At 39.3% G+C, this 21,252-nt stretch overlaps 1 protein-coding gene across 10 annotated transcripts in view; it reads right to left on the bottom strand.

The window, feature by feature from the left end:
• The window catches only part of LOC113026874 (voltage-dependent calcium channel subunit alpha-2/delta-1), a 78,161-nt gene extending 56,909 nt beyond the window's left edge, over positions 1-21,252 (bottom strand). For all 10 annotated transcript variants that reach the window (XM_026176105.1, XM_026176111.1, XM_026176112.1 and 7 more), the window contains exons 1-3: positions 20,940-21,252; positions 12,350-12,431; positions 12,008-12,124 (exon numbers count right to left, since the gene is read on the bottom strand). In XM_026176105.1, coding sequence (XP_026031890.1) covers positions 12,008-12,124; positions 12,350-12,431; positions 20,940-21,028 — 288 coding nt within the window. In that variant the 5' untranslated portion in view covers positions 21,029-21,252. The remainder of the gene's footprint in view (positions 1-12,007; positions 12,125-12,349; positions 12,432-20,939) is intronic.

Here is a 21,252-nt window from a genome sequence, read left to right as displayed (position 1 = left end):
TTAATATTCTAAGAGCCAAATAGGGCAGATACAGCTTTTAACTACTCATTACTCACTGATGTATAGGATCATTGTTCTACTGCCGTTGAGAGCTGACCTGAGTGCTAGGTAGTCCTACTAGTCCCACAGAGAGATATTTCTGCCCTGCTCTCACCACTCTTAGTTGTCATTCTGCCAGGGCCGCCCAGCAGCCCACCATGCATTTAGTGAGAAAGCAGAGCACAGCTTAAAGGATAGACAGAGAAGATGAGACAGGCTCTGCTAAACCTCACAGAGCAACCCAGACACCCTGTGTATATGTGTGTGTGTGTGTGTGTGTGTGTGTGTGTTTATGTGTGTCTAAAGGCTCCAGACACTGAAATCAATAGGCTGTTCAGTGCACACTGCCCAACTCCCACAGACAACAAAGCAATACTTACAAGAGTAGTAACAGTCTAAATGATCATTAACACCCACATTCGCTCTTATCTTACTCTTTCTCAGTTCTGATGTGTCCAGACATCGTGTTTTTTACTTGCCATAATGAGCTCCGTCTCAAATGGATGGCAAAAAAAGTAAAAATGGGGGAGGTGTGAAAAAAGAAATAATAGAAAAGAAAGAGATGACTCTGAAAAGGGAAGAGGGAAGGACATAATTAACGAGCAGATGTATTAGCAGAAAGGACAGTCTAGAGAGAGGAAAAAAAACAATACTCTGACTCAGCATGATCACTGCCTTCAAAGTAAACTCATTAAAACAAAGCTCATCAGAATGAACACTGGAATGAGGAAAACATATAGCTGGGTGGCTTATGGATGATTTACTGAGCAACGGGATGGTTTCCGTGTTTGGAAAAGGACAAACAAAAACACCTTCATCCGTGTCTAATAAATAAATACTTTACATATATGCAGGAATATACATAAAGGAGAACAAAAAGAGTAAGAAAATAAATGAATTCATATCATGGCAAGACATGGAGAGCAGGGCAAAGGACAGACAGACAGGACAGTAGTAGTTTAAAATGAAAGCTGCATGGAGAAAGAAGAGACAGATGGCAGAAGAATAGAGTGAGTGATAAAGCAGTGAGAGATGTCAGAGGAGATAGCTAAAAGGTTGATTTTAAATATCAGTTTGACAGAGAACTGTGACAAAAGGCCAGGATTTGAACAAAGAGGAGACAGCACTGGGTGTACTGGAACAGAGAGTTGACAGAAAAGGTGGGAGGGATGGAAGTATCCACAGAGAAGAAGGTGAGATAGTAAAAGGAGGAAGAAAGCATGAGACAGAGTGACAGACCTGAGGTATCTGCAGCTGCGAGAACCCATGGGAGAGCCTTGCTGATAGGAACAGTAAATGTACACCTGCTCCCCATTCCATTTAGTATTTTGGCTTTTTTGTTGTCATGCATGTATCTCAGAGATCTATTGCTAAGTGTAGCTATATCCCCTATGTGGACACCATGGATGGATAATTGGTATTAATATACTTCTTTCCAGTACACTTGGAGAATGCCATGTTCTTGTAGTATATCAGCTGTGTTCAAAGATATGCAGTCACAACTGTTTGGACGGTCCCCCTGAAAGCCTCTCGTACAACCTCAAATTGTTATTATGATTTACAAACACTCTGATCTAAAGAAACCTTGCATGCTTACCACTTCACAACAAGAATGGCTCTCTTCCACAGTGTGTACTTTGTCCTGTCTCTCTCCCCTCACCCCTAACCAATCATGGCAGATGGCTTCTACCTGAAGTCTAAAAGGGAGTTTTTCTTTCCCACTGTCACCAATCAAAAATTCCTATTGGGTGTCTAATTGTTGGGGTTTTCTCTCTGTTATTGCATGTGCTTTATCTTATAATATAGAATTTCTGACACGGAGAGACTGTAGATTTAGGTGTGCTTACTGTATGCTTACTATTAGGGATGGGTACTGGTATCCAGTGCCATTATGGCACCGGTTCTGACATAAACGGTAGTAACCAGACCAAAAAGCAGCGCACATTTCGGTGCTTTATTTCGGTGCTTTTTCTTCCTGATATGTCATACACTTTAGATTCTAGCCAATCATTTTACGTTTCCAAGGATAGTAGGCGGGCCCAGGTATGTAGGTTCTTTTAGAGCAGAGCTACAGATTAAAAATGCCCAAGGCGAAGTGGTCAAAACTCTGGCTGTACTTCACAGCAAAAGATGCAAACTCAGCAGCCTGCAACAAGTGCTTTAAGGTGATACTGTGATACTGTGCAAAGGAGGTAACACCTCGAATCTGATAAAACACCTGGCGACATATAGCATTTTGTTAAAAGCCGAGAAATGCGCCGTATTTGATAGCTTGTTGCGAGACCTCACACCATGCACATCTACTGCAGGTGGGTTGCCTGTTATTGGACCCGGAGTTAGCAACATCCCCCAAAAACCCGAAGAGGAGAGTCCTGGCCCCTTGCCCTGCCAGTGTAGCAGAAATGATGAGGGATGATGATGGCAGCAGCAGCAGCTTCTCTGCATGAGTAGTCTAATGTTGTTCGTGTGTAATTTACGTTGAGTACGCTAACCGCGTTATTACATTAATGCATGTAAGGTGAACTAGCAAACACCATCGTAGTTACATGCGGCTGTCTTCTTGTTTGATGGCAGATGCTCCCTTCACCCTGGCAAAAAAGGCTAAAATGACCAAAGAAAAAGTGGAAAACAGTTAAACATTTTTGGACAAAGATTGTGTTTTTTCCATTGTTTAAGCACTGCTTCCAGCCAAGACTGATACCATAAATCCCCTATAGCTGCAGAAAAGGCTAACGTTGTTATCTTTTTATAAGAAAAACAGCTGAACATGAGAGGTTTTTGGACCAATTTTGTGTTCTCCATTCTTTTAGCACCGGTTTGAGCACCGTTTAAGCACCGGCACCGTTTCAGAAGTACCGGTTTGGTACTGGTATCGGATAAAACCTAAACGATACCCATCCCTACTTACCGTTAAGATCTATACATATATATATATATATATACCTATTATTTACTTATCAATTTTGTCAATCATGAGTACAATGCTTACCATACTGTTACAAAAAGATTATTAAGATTAGATTATTAATGTTCATTTAATTAAAACTTGAGCTTTTATATCTTCTGGTTTTATGAACGTTTTCTATTCAAATCAGAGAAAACCTTATGTCCAAAACTATGGCATAAGCATACAGAACACCATAATATGTAGGAAAATATACATCATTGTCCTTTATACACCACTATCATATGTGGTGATAACTGCAGTATTTAATTTTTTTCATGTTTCAAATCTACATTAAACAAATCTTAGTATTAAAAAAACACATTTATTTCATTTTTTTTCTACTCTTTGCAATTTTCTGACTGCTCAGTTTATCTCTGCTTGTTTCCCGAGGAAAAACAATGTTAAGGATTTACTATCCTTGGTTAGACTGATTCATTTTATTATTATGAAATATTATTATTTCACTGTCTATTGGTTAATTATAATTAGATTACAGACAATATATAACAATCTGTAAAAGAATTAACATGTGCGAAGGAAGCATAGATATACTGTTTGGTAGTAATCGCAGCTGAGAGCAGAATGGCAGAGAGACACTCATGCTAGTGTAAGAGCTGATCCTAATTACCTTGTTTCATCTCAATTATTGCAATAATTACAAAGTATGGAAATGCTGATTCTGAAAAATGCTACATGCCACATTTAATTGGCATTGATCAGTGTTAATTTTGAAGGAACAGTATCTTTAGACCACAAAAGGCTTTAATACATTTTGTAATCCACTAACACAGTTTGGATTTCATCTTGATTAGCGTATTAGGCTATTGTCCCTGGCCTACTAGAAGTCTAGTTAGAATTTCCTATTTGCAGTCCTCCCCCCCTTCTCTTTTCATTATCACACAAACAATAAATATAAATGTATGCTCACAGAAAAAGACACACACATACACACACACACACACACACACAAAAACACCGTTTACCTGCTTAATACAGTATGATCAGCGCACAGTTGTGATGGGATGTAGAGTAACATCTGTTCTGGAGACTAGAATGTCTCTGATCGTGTCATAGCTACTACTCATTGCTGTACACTGGTACACAGACACACACACATACACACACACACACACACACACACACACACACACACATAAATGCGTCTCCTGCTCATTATTCTAACATTGTGACAGCAGGCAGCAGATTAATAAAAATATGGTCCAACACCTGGGGTACAAAGACTCCATTAAAGAGATCTACAAATACCACATTAAACACTTAACACACATCTCTAAACAGAGGGAACTGGATAACTGAACTTTGCAGCATTACCCTGGAAATCTTGAGAATGACACTTTTATAGATATGACTATGATTTTTTTTCATTATTGATATGATTGTAATCTAAATGTTTTCATTACCATATCATGCTTACATTATAGGGAAATGTCTGAAAGACAGCTGGGACATTTCTTTCCTCCGTATATGCTTAATACGTAAAATATATAAATATGTATAAATATATAAAAATAGCACTCCAATGTTATGATATTGTGTTGTTTGTCTTGAACCATACTTTGCATTTGTTTCCCTCTTTTAAGTGAAGTAATCACTGAAAAATGGTAAATGGCTTGTATAGCGCTTTACTTAGTCCCTAAGGACCCCAAAGTGCTTTACACTACATTCAGTCCTTCACCCATTCACACACACATTCACACACTGGTGATGGCAAGCTACACTGTAGCCACAGCTGACCTGGGGCGCACTGACAGAGGCGAGGCGACCGGACACTGGAGCCACTGGGCCCTCTGACCACCACCAGCAGGCAACTGGTGAAGTGTCTTGCCCAAGGACAGAACGACCCAGACTGTCAGAGCTGGAGCTCAAACCGGCAACCTTCCGATTACAAGATGAACTGCCAACTCTTGCACAATCCAGATTTACCTAATACCACGTTTTTGGTAGTGGAGACTACCTGAAAAATATAATATTTTTACCACTTTACTGTTTATTCTATGTCTACTATAGATAAAGTTACAGAATGTCAAAGTAGTCAATGAGTCATTGATTTGCTTGTATTTTGGTCAGTCTGACAGTCAAATAACCAAGACAAAAACTTTGTACCAGCTAGCATATCCAACAAGGTATATAATTAAAGACAGTGGGCTAATCGTGTTAGGAAATTCTAACAGCAAAGTTTTAATCAATGTATTAGATCACATCGACTGGGCCTCAAAATCAGGATTTTCTTTTTCTTTTTTATTAAGATGAGTTTTACACATAAGCTGCTAGTTAGCAGCTAGCTAACACTGGTAAAAAAACAAGTGAACACTTGATCATTTCAGTGTAACACAAACTCAGTTAAAATTCAGAGATCTTTTTAAAATCTTTCCAGTTGGAAAGCATAAAACCATTGTGAATTAATCTGATGCAGAGTGACAACAGTTGCACTGCAAAGACAACAACAAGACAGCCCCAAAAGTGGAATGGTTTTGCAGGTGGTGGTCACAGACATGACTGATTCTTCCTCTGGTTTGTTTCTTATCTTTCTCTTCATGAGCGGAGGTTCACACTGAGCACATATCACAGGCATGAAAGAGTCTGGAGATGTGGTGGCAAACGTTGCAATGCCTGCACTATCATCTGCAAAAGCAACTGCGACCAGTGGTGGACCTACAAGCTTTAATATTATCTAGCATGCCAATCGAGCTGCATGAGCACAGGTCCCATTAAAGGATGCTGGCTCCTCATACCACCTTCAATGAGTCTGATTTTGACAGTTTGGTCAGAAACATGCACATGAGTAGCCTACTAGAGCTCACATTGTAGGGCTTGACAGTGCTCCTTCTGTTCCTTCTTGTTATTTCTATTTCATTTAGCCTTAAAAGGCCAGCAAGTAGTGTATGTGCCACAAACTGTGGCTTTTTGATTTTCTTGTATCCGTCTGTAGACTGCATTAAATCGAAATAATAAAATAAATATTTAAAAAATTAAGTATTTTATCAACTTACTGCTAAATGCTATTCTGTAAGAGAGTTCCATGATCATGTTGCCAACATTGTAAAATTAAGATTATTTAGCAAAGACACATTAATCTGCAAATATCCATGTACCAACACACCCCATTTTACAGCGCAGAGTCTCACACACCACCACCTGTGTCCTGTAGACTTTCTTTCCTTTTTTGTGTGCTGCAGGCTGAGGGATTACTCTAAGTAATGCTGTGGAGTGGCTCATTAGTCACTGGATAGAGCCCTTCACCTCAGGAGAAAAGAGGAATTGTGCAGACACACACATACAGTACTGTAGACATACACATTTACCCCATGCAGACTGTTCAAGTAAAAACAAATAACTGCGGCTGATATGTGGTTTCTGGATGTAGGGAACAACCCATTCAAAGAGCAAGTGTCTAAAAATATGCTAGTATATTATTTAGAGTGATAACTCAGCCTGCAACACCAAAACTCAACATCTGCTTTATGTTACATTCAGTTCAAGTGATGTTATCAATGAAGCAAACCTCAAATGGACGTCCAAAAAAAACTGTGGGACCCCACACAATCACAGGGCACTTGTGTGGGCAGTAGGTATACTAAAGAGGGAGTTTGATGTGTGAGCATGCATCAGTGTCTTTCTTCAGTGTTTATTTAGTTTATCTTTTGTAGCACAAGTTTAGCTGTATCAATAATTGAGCCTTTAATTACAGTGTACTTAGGCATTCAGGGAAACAGATAACAAGCTGAATATGTAGGAAGGAGAGATGTGTTGTGAATCAACTCATCTCTCCAAGATGTGTTGACTCAAGCCAGGAGAGTCTCACACAGTTTTGCCGAGTGGTCAAGCGTATTTGACATCAAGATTTTCATTATGATATCACCCTAAGCAGAATTATTTACTCTAATGACCCTTTCACAGCTTCATACTGTTTTTTATGAAGGTGTGATAGCCATTTATTCAGCGTAAGAGGCAAGAATATTCTTGGTTGAGATAAATCCATTATAATGGAAATCTGTTTAAGCATATGGACTATGCTCTCTGTATTATAATAATAATAATAAAAGTAACAAGAATAAAAATAAGATGGAAATCAACAGTAAGTGGTCTGAATTTAAAGATACAAATATGCATTCATTAGAATTTATTATAAATTTATAGAGGAGTTTTTGGTACTTTGGCCCTTTGGCTCATGCGTGTGTAGGTGGCTACATTTCAGTGCCTAAGCTCTATCAAACAACTGTCTGCCAATATCCCCTATTGAGTTTTTTATGTAGCAAATGATGTATAGTGGGTGGATCAGTGAGTGGGCAGGTGGACAGTCCAAACGGTGAATGTTTCCATGTTTAAATGTGTGAGTGTTCCCCACTGGGCTTCGAGCCACAGTATCCATTGTAAAACCTTTGATAAAGTGATCTCTCCTAGCAGTGTGCAGCCAAGTACATATTAATAATGCATGCTACATTCTGCCTCACACTTATTTATGAAAGCATGAATAGGCACACATAAATGGACACTTATTTCACACACCTGTGGCTAGGTAAGCTGCAGCCTTTGGAAGGTCATCCATCACACGGAGTTAGATATCAGATAAAGAGAGACAGACAAGACACAAGAAAGAGAAAGACGAAAGCCAACGGGAGGATGCAAGTTTGAAAGCACTTGTCAAGTAAGTGAAAATGGCTTGAGTGCCTTGGGCAATCTCCAATTATATTGACATTGCGAGTCACTTCCAACCTCATATCAAAAGCACTGAGCAAAAAAGGAAGTCCCAGTTGCAATGAAGATTCGCTTCCTGCATTTTGCCTAATAAAGTTTAGAGCAAAAAGCCCTCCTTTGACTTAGAAGATTGGTCAGCAAAAATCTCAAAGCACAACTGAAATCTAGTGGGACAGTTTGCTTCCTGTATACTATCTTCTGGTTTGAGTTTGCTGGTGTTTATTCTCACTCCTACTGTATGCGGTCTGCAAGTATTAGAAAGACTATACCCAAAAGGGAAACCAATCGCACTATTCGCTAAAAGCCTTCTTTATTTCCTCAGCTGCTCTCACTATGATCCTTTGCTCACTGTCTATCTGTCCATCAATCCACATAGCCATTATTTTCATGTGGACCTGCCTCTTTCCCAGCATGCATTTATCATTTATCTTCTCATCTATACATCTCATGACAGAGAATCCAATATCAGTGTGCCTTGAGGTTACTCATAAAAGAAGATGAGGCATAATAAAGAGTGAGACGTGATCGATGTGTGGAGGTTGGATCAACTGTCAACATAAAGTTGACGTCCCACCCACCACCTACCCTTATGAACTTTTCACATAGAAAATACACCGTAACATTGCCCAGTATTGCAGCCATTTCTCTCTTCTACTGCTTTTCCATGCAGTAGAGCCAATATTCACTTTGCTGCTGATGCAAATTGTGGCACCAGCACTCGGAAAATTGATAAGAACATGAGTGGCTTTACTTAACAAACAAAAGACAGACACTTGGCAGGACACATGTTTATGGACATTCATAAACACTCCCTTTCCATTACTAATTAGACAACAACTGCAAGGCCTTAAAAAGGCAATTTGCTATTCAGACTCCTAGTGGAGATGAGAATCTCTGCCCTAAAAAAGAAAGAAAGAAATTGGGGGGGAGAACATCCCGAGGGTCGAGGCTCTCATTATCACATTCAGTCCAAAAGAAGAAAGATCTCAGTCCGTGCTTTCTACTCTTTTAAGTATATGCTTCACCCACTGTTCCTTTAGCATACAGCATCTATCCTCTACTATGGAGCCAAATTAGATTTATAAATCGTCACACACACATACCTTTATAACAGAAACATTAGTTGGCTATAAAATGTCCATCAAAAGTAATACGCACTCCTCAGGTTTAGACTGTGATAACATACAGACTAGGGGTGCAACGATATTCGTATCGATATTGAACCGTTCGATACAGTGCTTTCGGTTCGGTACGCATATGTATCGAACAATACAACATTTGTAATTTATTTTATCAATTTTCCTTCTGACGATGCTGTCTGTGTTGAGCGCTCAGTGAATCTGTGTTCGACTACTCCGCCTAGGCTGCACTGCCGAGCGCAGATCCACTGAGCGCTCAACACAGACAGCATCGTCAGAAGGAAGAGCGCAGGGCAAGCTAGCGAGACAGAAGTTAAGCTCTCCTTGCAACAGGAAAATTGAACCTCATTCAGATCTGGCGTTTGGAATTATTTTGGTTTTCATGTGACGCATGACCCTGAAGGTAAGCGAGTCATGGACTAAAGTAAAACAGTATGTTGGATGTGCCATGCAATGCTCAATTACATTGGTGTGAACTAGTGTGTTAGCGCAGTTAGCTCGTTAACGTGTTGGCCGTCTAGCCCCATGCACGGAGCGATCGGCGGTAGCTCGTTAACGGAGATTTGCCGTGTTGTGGCGTTAAGGTCATTTCAACGAGATTAACCTGAAAGCACTAGTGGGAACACAACGAATATGACTGCACATTTACGCCGACATCATCCTAGTGCAAAGACAAGTGGAAGCAGACAAAAAAAAGCAAGCATGCTACTAACTTTAGCCGAGTCATTTAGACAGCTGTTAGCACATGATTCTCCTTATGCTGCTGAGAATATAGCCCAGAAGAAGCGGATAGTATAGCTTTTATTTTGGAAAGAGACATTTCTCTGTAATAAACTCTCTTTTCCAAAGATGAGTGATTCCTCAATCAGATACAGGGCTTGCAATATCGCTAGCCCGACGTCCCGGAGCTAGCGATTTTTTCATCAGCGATCTCTTCCCTGCCCGTCGGGCTATTGTAGGAAAAATATATGTCAATGCGTTTGCATTCTTTCAGAAATGTAGCTGGGTAATTATGTCATTGGCATCGGTGAGCCACTGTCAATATGTGACATATTGAAGTCGCGTTTGAATTTGCGCTTGTTTTTTTGCTTTCACTTTGCAATCGTGCGAACTGTGTATAGAGAGCGACAGCACTGATCTGTGAGTGATGATAATTTGTGCACCAATTCCTCTGACATCGTCTTATTAATCATTAGCTTACTATGCAAACATGACAAGTGAAATCTCCCGCAGCAAGCTTAAACATGTGAGAGGTTGATCGCGCAGAGAATCGCTGAGCTTATGTGAGTGCATGTGTAAAAGCATTTCAGTTCTGCTGAGCCAAATAAGACAGGTCAGGGTGAAGAAGTGACAGCCAAAGAAAAGCTTACCACAAAACGGAGAAGTTATGACAAATCAGACAATAAGGCAAAAAGAAAGTGCAGCTTTATGGTTTCATGGACAAAATAATTTCTGTGGCTGCGATATGATGAGCTAAATAACCAGGGCTGCACATAAGTGGTCCGCAGGTGCGCATTCGCTGTCAAAATAAAAAACACGCACAAGGGTTAGGGTTAAATTTAAAAACTGTACTTTTGAGTTAAAAAATATATTTATAATTTTAATAAATGACAAATTAAAAATGCATGAACATTTTTTTGTATCGAAAAAATATCGAACCGTGACACCAAAGTATCGAACCGAACCGAACCGTGAATTTTGTGTATCGTTGCACCCCTAATACAGACCTCCTAAAGGTTGTTCTGAACAACTGTTGGGTAGTTGTGTACTTTAAAACAACTAGAAGATCCTGTTACTAAACCACTCTAAAAATGTTTTGAATGATACTCTATTTAAAGGCTTTGGACTTCAACCAAATAAAAAACAACCACATTTGGAAAACTAAGCCAGAAAAATATGCAAACAAATAGATAATGCGCAGATGGTGGTGTTAATGCAGAATTATGTGTTACGTTTTGGGCAATAACTTGTGAATTACTCAACTTAACTATTCATGCTTTACACAATAATGCTGTTACAGTTATATGTTGTGTCCTACTTAAGGAAAAGCAATCATTCAGTTTGGCATAAAAATATAGTTTCTCCCCATTTACAACTGCTGTGCTGGTAGGTGTGATTGTTGGATATTCAACTAAACTTCGTTTTACTGTATGTGGATGTAGATCAATGTATGTGAAGATTTAAATCTCCAGTCAGATGCATACAGTATATGCATCAATAAACATAATTCAGCTACCTTTATTAAATTTGTATGCTATATAGAGACTGAATTTTCTTTAACTTTTTTGTTGCCTTTAATAACACATGATCATGACTTTGCAAGTTTGTCTGTGACAGATGCAGCTCAGAAAACAGAAGGCTTTTGTATCTCATTGCTTTTAGTTTTGGGACTGTCACAAAATCTACACATAGCACAGGGTGTCGTGCTTGTTCAAGACAAATCAAACATAAAAACAACTTTTTGTCTTTTGCCCTTCTCCCCCGTCCCTCTTCTCAGCTGTTTCTCTTTCCCTCTTTCTTTCTCCCCTTCTTTCCCCCAGTCAAGTCTGTCCCGTATTCAGTAAGTGAAAATAAAATAAACAATAAAAGGTGAATCAAATGGACCATTACGGCAAGGCTGGGATGGTCAGTTTGGTAAAGTAAATCCGTTGGGCATCTTTCTTTGCCTTTAGACAACAATTCTGATGGCAAAAGAGCCAAACGGGACAGGCCAAAAAAAAAAAACAAAAACAAAAAAAACAACAAAAAAAAAAACAACATAAGAACAACTTAATTTTTTATCATCTTTTTCAAATTGCTTTTATCCGTGTTGGCAGTTTTCATCCCTGGTCTGCAATGAATTAAATGTACCCAAAGTGAATTCCTGATGTGATTTTCACTTGAATGACAAATCGGTTCATCTGCTGTTATTTGTATTGTATTACTTTTACAATGACTAAATACCACAAACATCCCTGTGTCACCAAAACCTAATGTGCTCCAGTTTATCTTTAGGTTTTTACAATCACACTCTGATTATTTAATATCCATGGTGGAGTCTTAGAGAAGAACAGATGGAAAACTGGTCGCTGTCATGGCACTTGAAGAGTTTGTCCTGTGCAGCATCAAAAGCTACAAACAAATTGCAAACTGACAGTTGGTTCCTTTTGAGAGGAGTGAATTTTACCTCCAAGGCAGCAGACCTCTTGTGTAGCAGCTGCTCTATGTTCCTGGCTGCTCTGGCCACTAGCTCCTCCGCATCGTTTTGCTCCACAGTGTAGAGGTGCTGGTTACTCAGAAAAATCTACATGGAGAAAGACAAATGTAATTGCTGTTTTAATACAAAAAAGACTTTTTGTACACACATTCATTTGTTTAAATTATTGTTAAAACTAAATATAATTTTCACAGGAAATTAAGAGTTTAAACATTTAGGGGAAAATATACAAGGGGTTGACTTAAATTTTAAGAAAGGAATAGGATTATGCTCAGATTTTATGCATGTCTGTGTATATTCCGGTGTTTATACCTGAGTGAGGCTCTTCCCAGCTGCGGCTGTGTCTGCCAGGGTAACAAGCTCTTTCTGCATCTGATCAACCCATTCTTTAATCCTATGGGGCAAAGAAATGCACACAACCAATCCTGTAGCTCAGATATAACCAGTTTAGAAGAGACGTTGCATGCATTTCAGTTAAACTGTCTTTCAATCTACCGTATATCAATCATCTGAAAAGACCAACCAAGTCACTTGATGCAAAAACAAACAAGGTCAAAGAGAATCACTCTTGTGGGTCGGGCAAAATGTCAACCAATCAAACCCAGATCACCAGAAACAAACACAATGTCATCTAATAAAGCTTGTGTCACTGCATGTCAACTAATACAATTGCTTTCAGAGAGATCAAACATGAAGTCAACCAATCAGATAAGTGCCAGCTATTGTTGTGACTAGTGACAGTGATGTGAGTGGACAGGCAGGAGGTGGGCGGTAGCTAAGACCAACATGCTTTTCTATACCTCAAAGAGCTTTAATCATTTCCAGCCTGCTGGTGCCATTGATGTACGAATAATAGCAACCAAACAACAGACTCAATGATGGTACCCATTCGCTTGAGTGAAAATTGCTCACCTGATGCTTGCCTTTTATTTTTATTTATTTATTTTCTGTGTCGTCGTGGTACATCAGTCACTGTGCCACACACTGGTTTATACCTTAGTCTCATCCTCCTCCATTACTCACTATGTACCACTTGAACAAAGTGGCCATGGATGATCACTGGGAAGAGTAGAACCTAAGACATTATGCATGATATGAGACAGTGGCTTGTTAGGATAATCACATGTTGTCAGGTGATGTGAAGTTGTAATGAATGAATGAATTTGCTGATAGTAAATTATCCTTAATACTGTTCAGAATATCATCAGGTATATTGAAAATGAGTAGGTGTAAGTGTAACCCAGATATTAAATAAGAAAATGTAACCTGTGCATTGATTCTAATAACAGACCTCACTGAGAACCTCTACAGAGTCTGACCTTGGTATGTGTGGGTGTGTGTGTATGTGTGTGTCGTGCAGGGTAGGGGTGAAAGTGACACACAGGAGCCACCAGTCTATGAATGTCTGACTTTTTTTGATAAAAAGTATGATTTAATAAAAAGAAGTTGTATTAAAAAATGATTGACAAACACAGTTTTTAAAAGAAAGTAAAAGAAAGTATTCCTCTGTATTTGAATTAAAAAGGGATTATGTTACAACAAATGTTCATTTGAGAATCTGCTAAAAACAAATCTAACTGAAGTAGAATTACATAAACTGAATGAAACATGAAGTGAATTATATCCATATGTGACTGAATGTTTAAATGTGATGGGGTTTCTGTGTTAACAATGACATGAAATGTAATGAAGTGATTTTAAAATTTAAACTTTAAACTTTGCGTTAAATCACGTAAGTCAGATAGATAAATAGAGATAGATAAGATGTGGGTGGACATCAGGTGATTAGATGTTAATGCTGGGCCCACGTCCTCATTTTAAGTTTGACAGCGTTTTAGTAGGTAAAGGTGAAAGCTTGGACATGAATTGAGCTGCGGTGTGGGGAAGGCCTCGAAGGGGACTGGCGGCAGCGCCCGGGCCTGGCAGATCCCCACGTAGTAAATAGGAGTGAAGAAGTTAAAGAATTGAGAACAACGAGGGAGGGAGGGTGGGGCACGTAAACGAGAATGAACAGCTTGCAGAACTGGGGGAACCTATATAGATGACAACCGGAAGGAGTGTGCTTGGAGGCGTGGTCCTGCTCCTGAAATTCCGATACATAATCTCCAATAATGTGACTGGATGTCCCCAGTTAGAGGTCGTCTCAGAAGATGTGACATCCAGTAAGATAGGGGAGAAAGGGTGAGCGTGAAAAGTTAAGTGAAGAAGAGATATAGGGTTCTTCCCCTTTGTCTTCTGTGAGATGAGCAGCTCAGAAGATTGGACCTGAGATGTTCACAGTTGAAAATTACAGCAGAGACGCTAGAGGGACTGACCCAGCCCGACCTGTGGACCAGCAAAATGGTTGTATATTTTTGGCTTTCCTCTCTGCTCAGTGTGTGTGTGTGTGTGTGTGTGTGTGCGCGTGTGTACAACATACTTCCACTAAATTCCCAAGGGATACTCATTTCCTGTTGGGTGATTATCATCAACTCAGAACACGGGGATAAGTGCATCTTTAGGCCTGGTTGTGCTCACCCTTTCTCCAACCTCTCCTCACGGAAGATAAGAATAAAATCAGCATTAGCTCAGAGTCAGTTAATAAGATAATTATAGTTCAGGTGATTTGATTATTGATTTTGTAATTATGACTTTTGATTTTGATTTTGCTCTGCTCCTGCTAAATCGCTATAATAAAATTTCCTGCAATTTGTCTAAATTGTGGACATTCACTTTTTAACCTTTTGTGAAACAGTATTGGTAAAAATCTGAGTATCGTTCTTTACTAGTCCAAATAACTCTTACAGGTTACTCTAGTCATTTGAATACAACACTCCCTTGGGGCCTATTGTCTTGGCTTTTAAAATCAACCCAGTTATTAACAAGTGCCCAACTGAGGCTACGTCCACACGTAGCCGGGTATTTTTGAAAACGCAGATTTTTCTATGCGTTTGCACCTTTCGTCCACACGTAAACGGCGTTTTTGGTTACTGAAAACGCAGATTTTTAAAAACTCCGGCCAAGGTGGATATTTTTGAAAACTCCGTTTTTGCATTTACGTGTGGACGAGAAAAACGGAGAAAACGCAGCGTCAAAGGTGTGCGCCTTTTTTGACGTCACACTGTGCGCCACGTTATTGTTTCGGTGAAATGAATTTCAACAATACTGTTACTGTTAATTGTACTCTCTGCATTGTTTAAATGCTTACATATACACAGTTACTGTCCCTCCACACATATGACTCGGTTCTGCTTCAATGCCCCAGCTTTGTTTACTTTTTCCCACCGAGGCTTCTAGACTTCTGATTGGTCAACATTTCTACAGGTTAGGATTATATCGCCACCTGTTGCTTTGGCATGTTCCTAGCAGCGTTTTTCTTCATTTCTGCCTTTACGTGTGGACGGGATTATTTTTTAAAACGAAAACGGAAAATCTCCGTTTTCAAAAATACCCGTGTACGTGTGGACGTAGCCTGAGAGGGGAGCTGCCGTTTAGTAATGAGTGGTGGTGATAAGGCCGATCCTGCAAGGCTACTCGGGCATTTTTCTTATCAGATGACGACAGTGGAGGACATTTGGATGATTACAAGGCAGTCAGAGGGGTGAGTCCCCTCACATATATCGGCTCCAGCTGAACTCTGCATTACTTACTGGGTAAGAGACTTATAGAATCAGAGTTTAGGACTTTTTAATCAGAGAGCTGAAACAGACTTCCCATATAGGGGTCATGGACCCTGCAGATCAATGATGTAGAAACTTTTTTTGCCATGTATACTGTATGAGAATGATGACAAGTTTATATAGCATAGAGAGGTTCTCATTAACATCCATTTCACAATTCGGCTGCCTTGAAGCAACATGCACACACACACAGACACAGACACACACACACACACACACACACACACACGCAGGAACAAACATTGAAAATCAAATATTCATACTCAGAAAATACTTTCAAAAACTGTCATTGCAGCGGTGTGTTGAAAGTCATTCAATTTACTACGTGAAAAACATCGACCGTGACATTTAGTACAGCTGAGGGGGTTGGCAAGACAGAAAGGTTCAGAAGATCAAAAAGCAAGGAAAAAATGCATCAGGGATACAAAATCCACAGTGAATGAGGAACATTCAAAGCAAGCACACTTGTGGAGAAAGATGAGACACTTTGCAAGATAGGGAATAACACAGGGAATAGTGAATGTGAAATACAGTAGTTTAGGGAAAGCTTTACTAGTGTAAGTCAGGAGATTTTAATCTTTGCTTCTCAATCTCCAACTTGAAAAAAGTACAGCTTCTTAAACTCCATAGTGATTTGAGGAAAGTTGAACTCTGCAAATATTATTACCTGTCACATGTAGGCTGCTTATTTCCACTGAACCTATGGCCTATTGGATAATACAGATTATACGTGTTATGCTGATGGGCCTGTTACCCATATTTTGTGTTGATCTATTGCTGTCATAAGTTGTTAATTGTTTCATAATAATCATTGTCAACTTGACAACCTTACCAAGAGAATGATAATTTTCTCTGCCTTGTAATTTTAGCAGTATAGGCCAGGGTTTGCATGACTTTAAGTATTTTGTGACCCTTTTTAATATCCTGTTGTTCACTGGGTGTAACAAAACTGTACTGTTTACACACTGTGTGTGTTTATGTGGACCTTAGCTCTTGAAGCCTGAAGCACAGACAAGTCAACTGTGATTTAGAGTGTATGTGTGCTTCCTGGAATTTGGCATTCAGAAAGGCAGAGGCACTTTCACCTGACTTCCTGAGTTTAGCTTCTGTGGAATCTTATCAGCGTAAATTTCTGGTTGTGAGATAACCAGGGTATGTGTGCATGTGCTCTTCTTCAAGTACAGTATGGGTGCGTGGAAATTTTTTGTTACTCACTTTGTTTGGAAACCTATATGAAAAGCTCATTTGTTTTATGTATACACAGAAACCAAGCACTGCAACATGCAAGGGAATTGGTCTTACTAGTACAGACCTCACTAGACTCCTGCAGCAGAGGAAAATAGTATAGAACAATGCTACACCCCAAAGCCATATCTGTCAGTTTATATGCATATTTGAAATCAAATATTCTTTTTAATTAGGATTTACTGCAAATCAATACAAAGTTGTTCAGATTGATCACCCTTTCCCTATGATAAAGTACATCTATCCTGACTGAAGTAATCTTGTCTTAGATGACAATGCACCAGCCTTGGGGCACAAGGTGTCACTGAATGCTATGAAATTGGTGTAAATCATATTTTATTACCTTTGCTGCTTCAATCCAGTCTCCCAAATGGGAAGTTTTGAATTGATGTTTTCAACAGCATTCTCCATCACCATCATTAAATGAGGGTATGTCTTTTGAAATAATGGTGTTGCATCCATCCAGTAGACTTTCAGACACTTGTAGAATCAGTGCAGAGTCACAGTGAAGCTGTAGTGGTTGAACATGGTGTCCTTGCACCTTACTAATAAATATATATATATATATATATTTCTTTCTCATATTCACCATCCATCTTGTTTAATTTGATCTATTCTATTTCTAGACTAAAAAGGCAAAGTACTCTGATCTGTGTCATTTTATCATCTTTCACAGCGCTAGCACTCTAGCACTCATCATAAGGTGAAGGTGGGCTGTTATCAATGGCTAAATCAAAAAGGTGATCCAGAGGTGCCTGTAATAAACATTAATAAAGTCGATGTTGTTAAGCTGAGGTAGCAACATTTTTCTACTCTGGTTTCTGGGCTTTGATTACTGTAGCCTGTGGTACAATGCTGGATAATTAAACACACATACGCAGACACAAATGCATATACCAATGGCAACTGGGTCAGGCACTGCCCTACATTGTTTTACAGACACAAGAAGAGCAAATGAGAGCAAAAAACAGAAAGAGAGGAAGAGAAACAAGGCAGGAAAGAGAGAGACAGATGTTGTGGTACAATCACTTTGGAACTAGAGAGAGTAATGAGCTGGCCCATGATGTGTATCTCGGTAGGCGGCTGTATTAAACCACAGTCTAATTACGCATCATTATAGAGGCAAAGACTGAAGCAGGTCCAGTCCAGACAGAAAAGCAGAATGAGGCATGGAAACACCAGCTGCACCAAAACAACCTGCAGTGCCTGCCCTCACTCTGAAGCCTCTGACACCCAGGTGGCCAATTCAGTTCCTGTTCAACATGACCTAGATAATAAACGTTGCTTTAATGTGAAGTTAAGGGTTTGAACATCAAAATTACTTGACCACCTCATGACCCTTAATCTGTTTTTTTTGGGAGGGGGGGTTGTTGTTTTTTTTCTACAACCGTGGGACAAACAGTAGAACTGTGATATATTCCTACCACAGCCGACATGGGTTCACAGTAATAGATTCAAAAACTCCCATGCGATGTCTTTAAAGTAAGCTTTTGCCCCAGTTTTATTTTCTGTTAACTTTAAATAGTTGCTGAAGAGAACTAAGGTAATGTAAGATGTTTTGTCTCCAGAGTTGCTACTTTAACAACAGAGCTATTTAGGATTGTCAAGAGACAGAAGAGCAGGTGTTTACAGTTTGCCAGAACAGCTTATCCATAATGAAAATGTTTTCTCTCCATCCATTTGATCAGTGTAATCCAGGAGGATGCACTTAATAAAACAGAGTGTAAAATACAGTTCATTTTAATATCTCTTTTGCTCATGATGCCTATGTTTAATAATTCTATTATATCTCATTAGCTTGCACAATATAACAAATTTTTTTTTAAAAGGAAAAAAAGAAACTTCTTTAGTTTCTCTTCTTTCTGGAACTATTTTCATTCATCAGTTATTTCTCACAAATATCTTTGTTGGTATTGTGCCGTGCAGAAAAGCATGCAAGGACAGTCATGTTTTTACTGATCACTTTCATGCTTACTGTTTGTTAGTCCATTTGGCAAGAAAGAAGTATGAAGAACAAGGACTATCTGGTTTGTGCTCTTCATTCAAAAATGAATCCCCACAGCATCCTCCACTTCTAAGCAAAATGTTTTTCAAGTATACAAAAAAAGAGGAAGGGACATTAAGATACAAAGGTGGTGAAACTGAATTATTTAATATAGTTTAATACAGATGGAGAATCTATTTGTGGTGGGGAGGGAGAGAAACAAACAAACAAATAAATAAATCATATGCCATCTCCACTCAGTCTCCAGCTCCACCATCTCCAACAGCAGTTCTTCACCTGCTGTTGATTGTGGTTAGAGTGGCCCTCTAGCTCTCAGTGCACCTGAGCCAAAGGAGGACTGCTGCTGTTCAAGAAGGTGGAGCTGGAGTCTCATTTTCTTTTCTATTGACAGGATGAGCTCTTCTCTGCAGATGAAGAACAAGCTTGTCACAGAGAAGAAGCTGAATGAAACTGAGGATCGCTACAATTGAAACCTGGCCAATTTGCCAGCAGGTCTAAAGAACACAAGACAGAAAGAGTATGGGTTAGCAGTAAATGAAGTTTACAAATAAGAGCGAGGAGATTATCCACAAGCAAATCAAATGCAGAAAGCATCTTGAAAAAAAATGCTTTTTTTTAAAGCTACACAAAAAAAATGTAGAACATTTCAGTAAGTCTGTTTCAAATAAAATGGCTTCTGGATTTTCTGAGCACTTGTTGTGGGTGCACTGATCAGTCTTCCAAAGTAAACAGTGCAGCATTACTATAATCTAAACAGACCAGAGCAGTTTAGGCCAGTGAACATTTCAGCAACTGTTTCATCTTTTCTGATACTGTTTACATTTTGATAAAGAAGAAATGTTTCCTTTCCATCTATGAGTCAGAATCTTGTCTTGTGGTTGTGGATAAGCGTATGATTATTATTAGTTCAGTATTATATGCTCTGGCAGCAATGCAATACTGAATTTAAACATCTTTTGAAAAAAAGACTTGGAATTATTGAGATATACTTTTTTCTCCATATTTGGCTATTTTATTACTTGGGTAAACCGGTTTAAGATCCCCCATCCCCCCTCCTCTCTACACCCCCACCACCGGAAATTTCCTTTCTGACAAATATATTGACTCATTCACGTTTCATCTTTCCTTAGAAGATGGTGGCCTGGTCATGTTTGAATAGCGCAAATATATTTAATATAACGAAACAAATATATAACTTTTTTTTTTAAACGAAAAGAAAAAAATAGTTTTGAGTTGATGTAATAGGTTACCCTGGGGGCTATCTAGTTTAATATCAAACAAAAATATTATTTTGCAGTAAGCGAAAGTTTGTATTTTTAAGATATGAAGGAAAATTAATGTCTCTCAGAGGCCTTCCCCTCTTGTGAGAAAAGAAGCACCTTTTACAAGATTTTACATAAATTTATAATAAATTATCAATTACAGTTTAAATATCCTGTAAACGATACTTAAGCATATTTTTTTTACATATTATGTTGATAATCCAAAAAATATTCTAAAAGAAAATAGGGGCGTTTTACTCCAGTTTACAATATGAGGAACAAACCTCAAAGGGTAGAATCACCTGGTTCTTGGCCAATGAGGGTCCCCAGAAAAACGCCAACTTTTATCATTTATTATTGGCTAAAGCAGCAGGACCGAGCAAAGCCACTCTCCTCTAGGCTACAACTTCATAGAAGAGCTGTCACGGCTCGCCAAGCCACCGGTGACAAACTGCTGATTAGGGTAACCAACATTAATCAGCGTAACAACGCGAGCAGGCAGAGGTCTGAAAAAAGCTGTCTTTATCAAAATGACCACCGCATGAATGAAATGACCTGCCCACCCTCTCACACCCACGCACACCATGAAGCCTATACACTCGTGAGTGTTTCATTAGAGAGAGAGAGAGAGAATAAAAAAGAGAAAGCAAAAAAGCTCCCTGAAACAAGGTCTCTGCAAACCAGAACATCAATTGATCGAAACAGGATTACAAGAGCTGTAGCCTACTTACATGAGCTGTGTCGGAAACTGCGATGCCCAACAACCGTCCTGCCACAGCAGGAACAGAAACACCCAGGCTCGTACCCCGCAGGAATCCATTGTAAAAAAAAAAAGAGGGGAAATTCCCCGATGGACGTCAATATAGAATCTGCTCCACTCCCCTCTACCGCCGCTGAATGAAACGACGGGCGAAAGCAGCGCGTGTAGCCGCCTGTCGCTCCCTCACAGATTAACGAACACTGACACCTCTAATCTGATCACTCGGCCATCCAGCGCTCTAACAGGTACTGGATCTGAATGCGATGCCAGACTCTCTCTCGCTA

The sequence above is a fragment of the Astatotilapia calliptera genome, chromosome 7, assembly GCF_900246225.1.
Source record: "Astatotilapia calliptera chromosome 7, fAstCal1.2, whole genome shotgun sequence".
NCBI classification, from domain to species: Eukaryota; Metazoa; Chordata; class Actinopteri; order Cichliformes; family Cichlidae; genus Astatotilapia; species Astatotilapia calliptera.
Note: the sequence above shows the minus strand (reverse complement) of the source record. Positions and strands in the feature narration are given on the sequence as shown.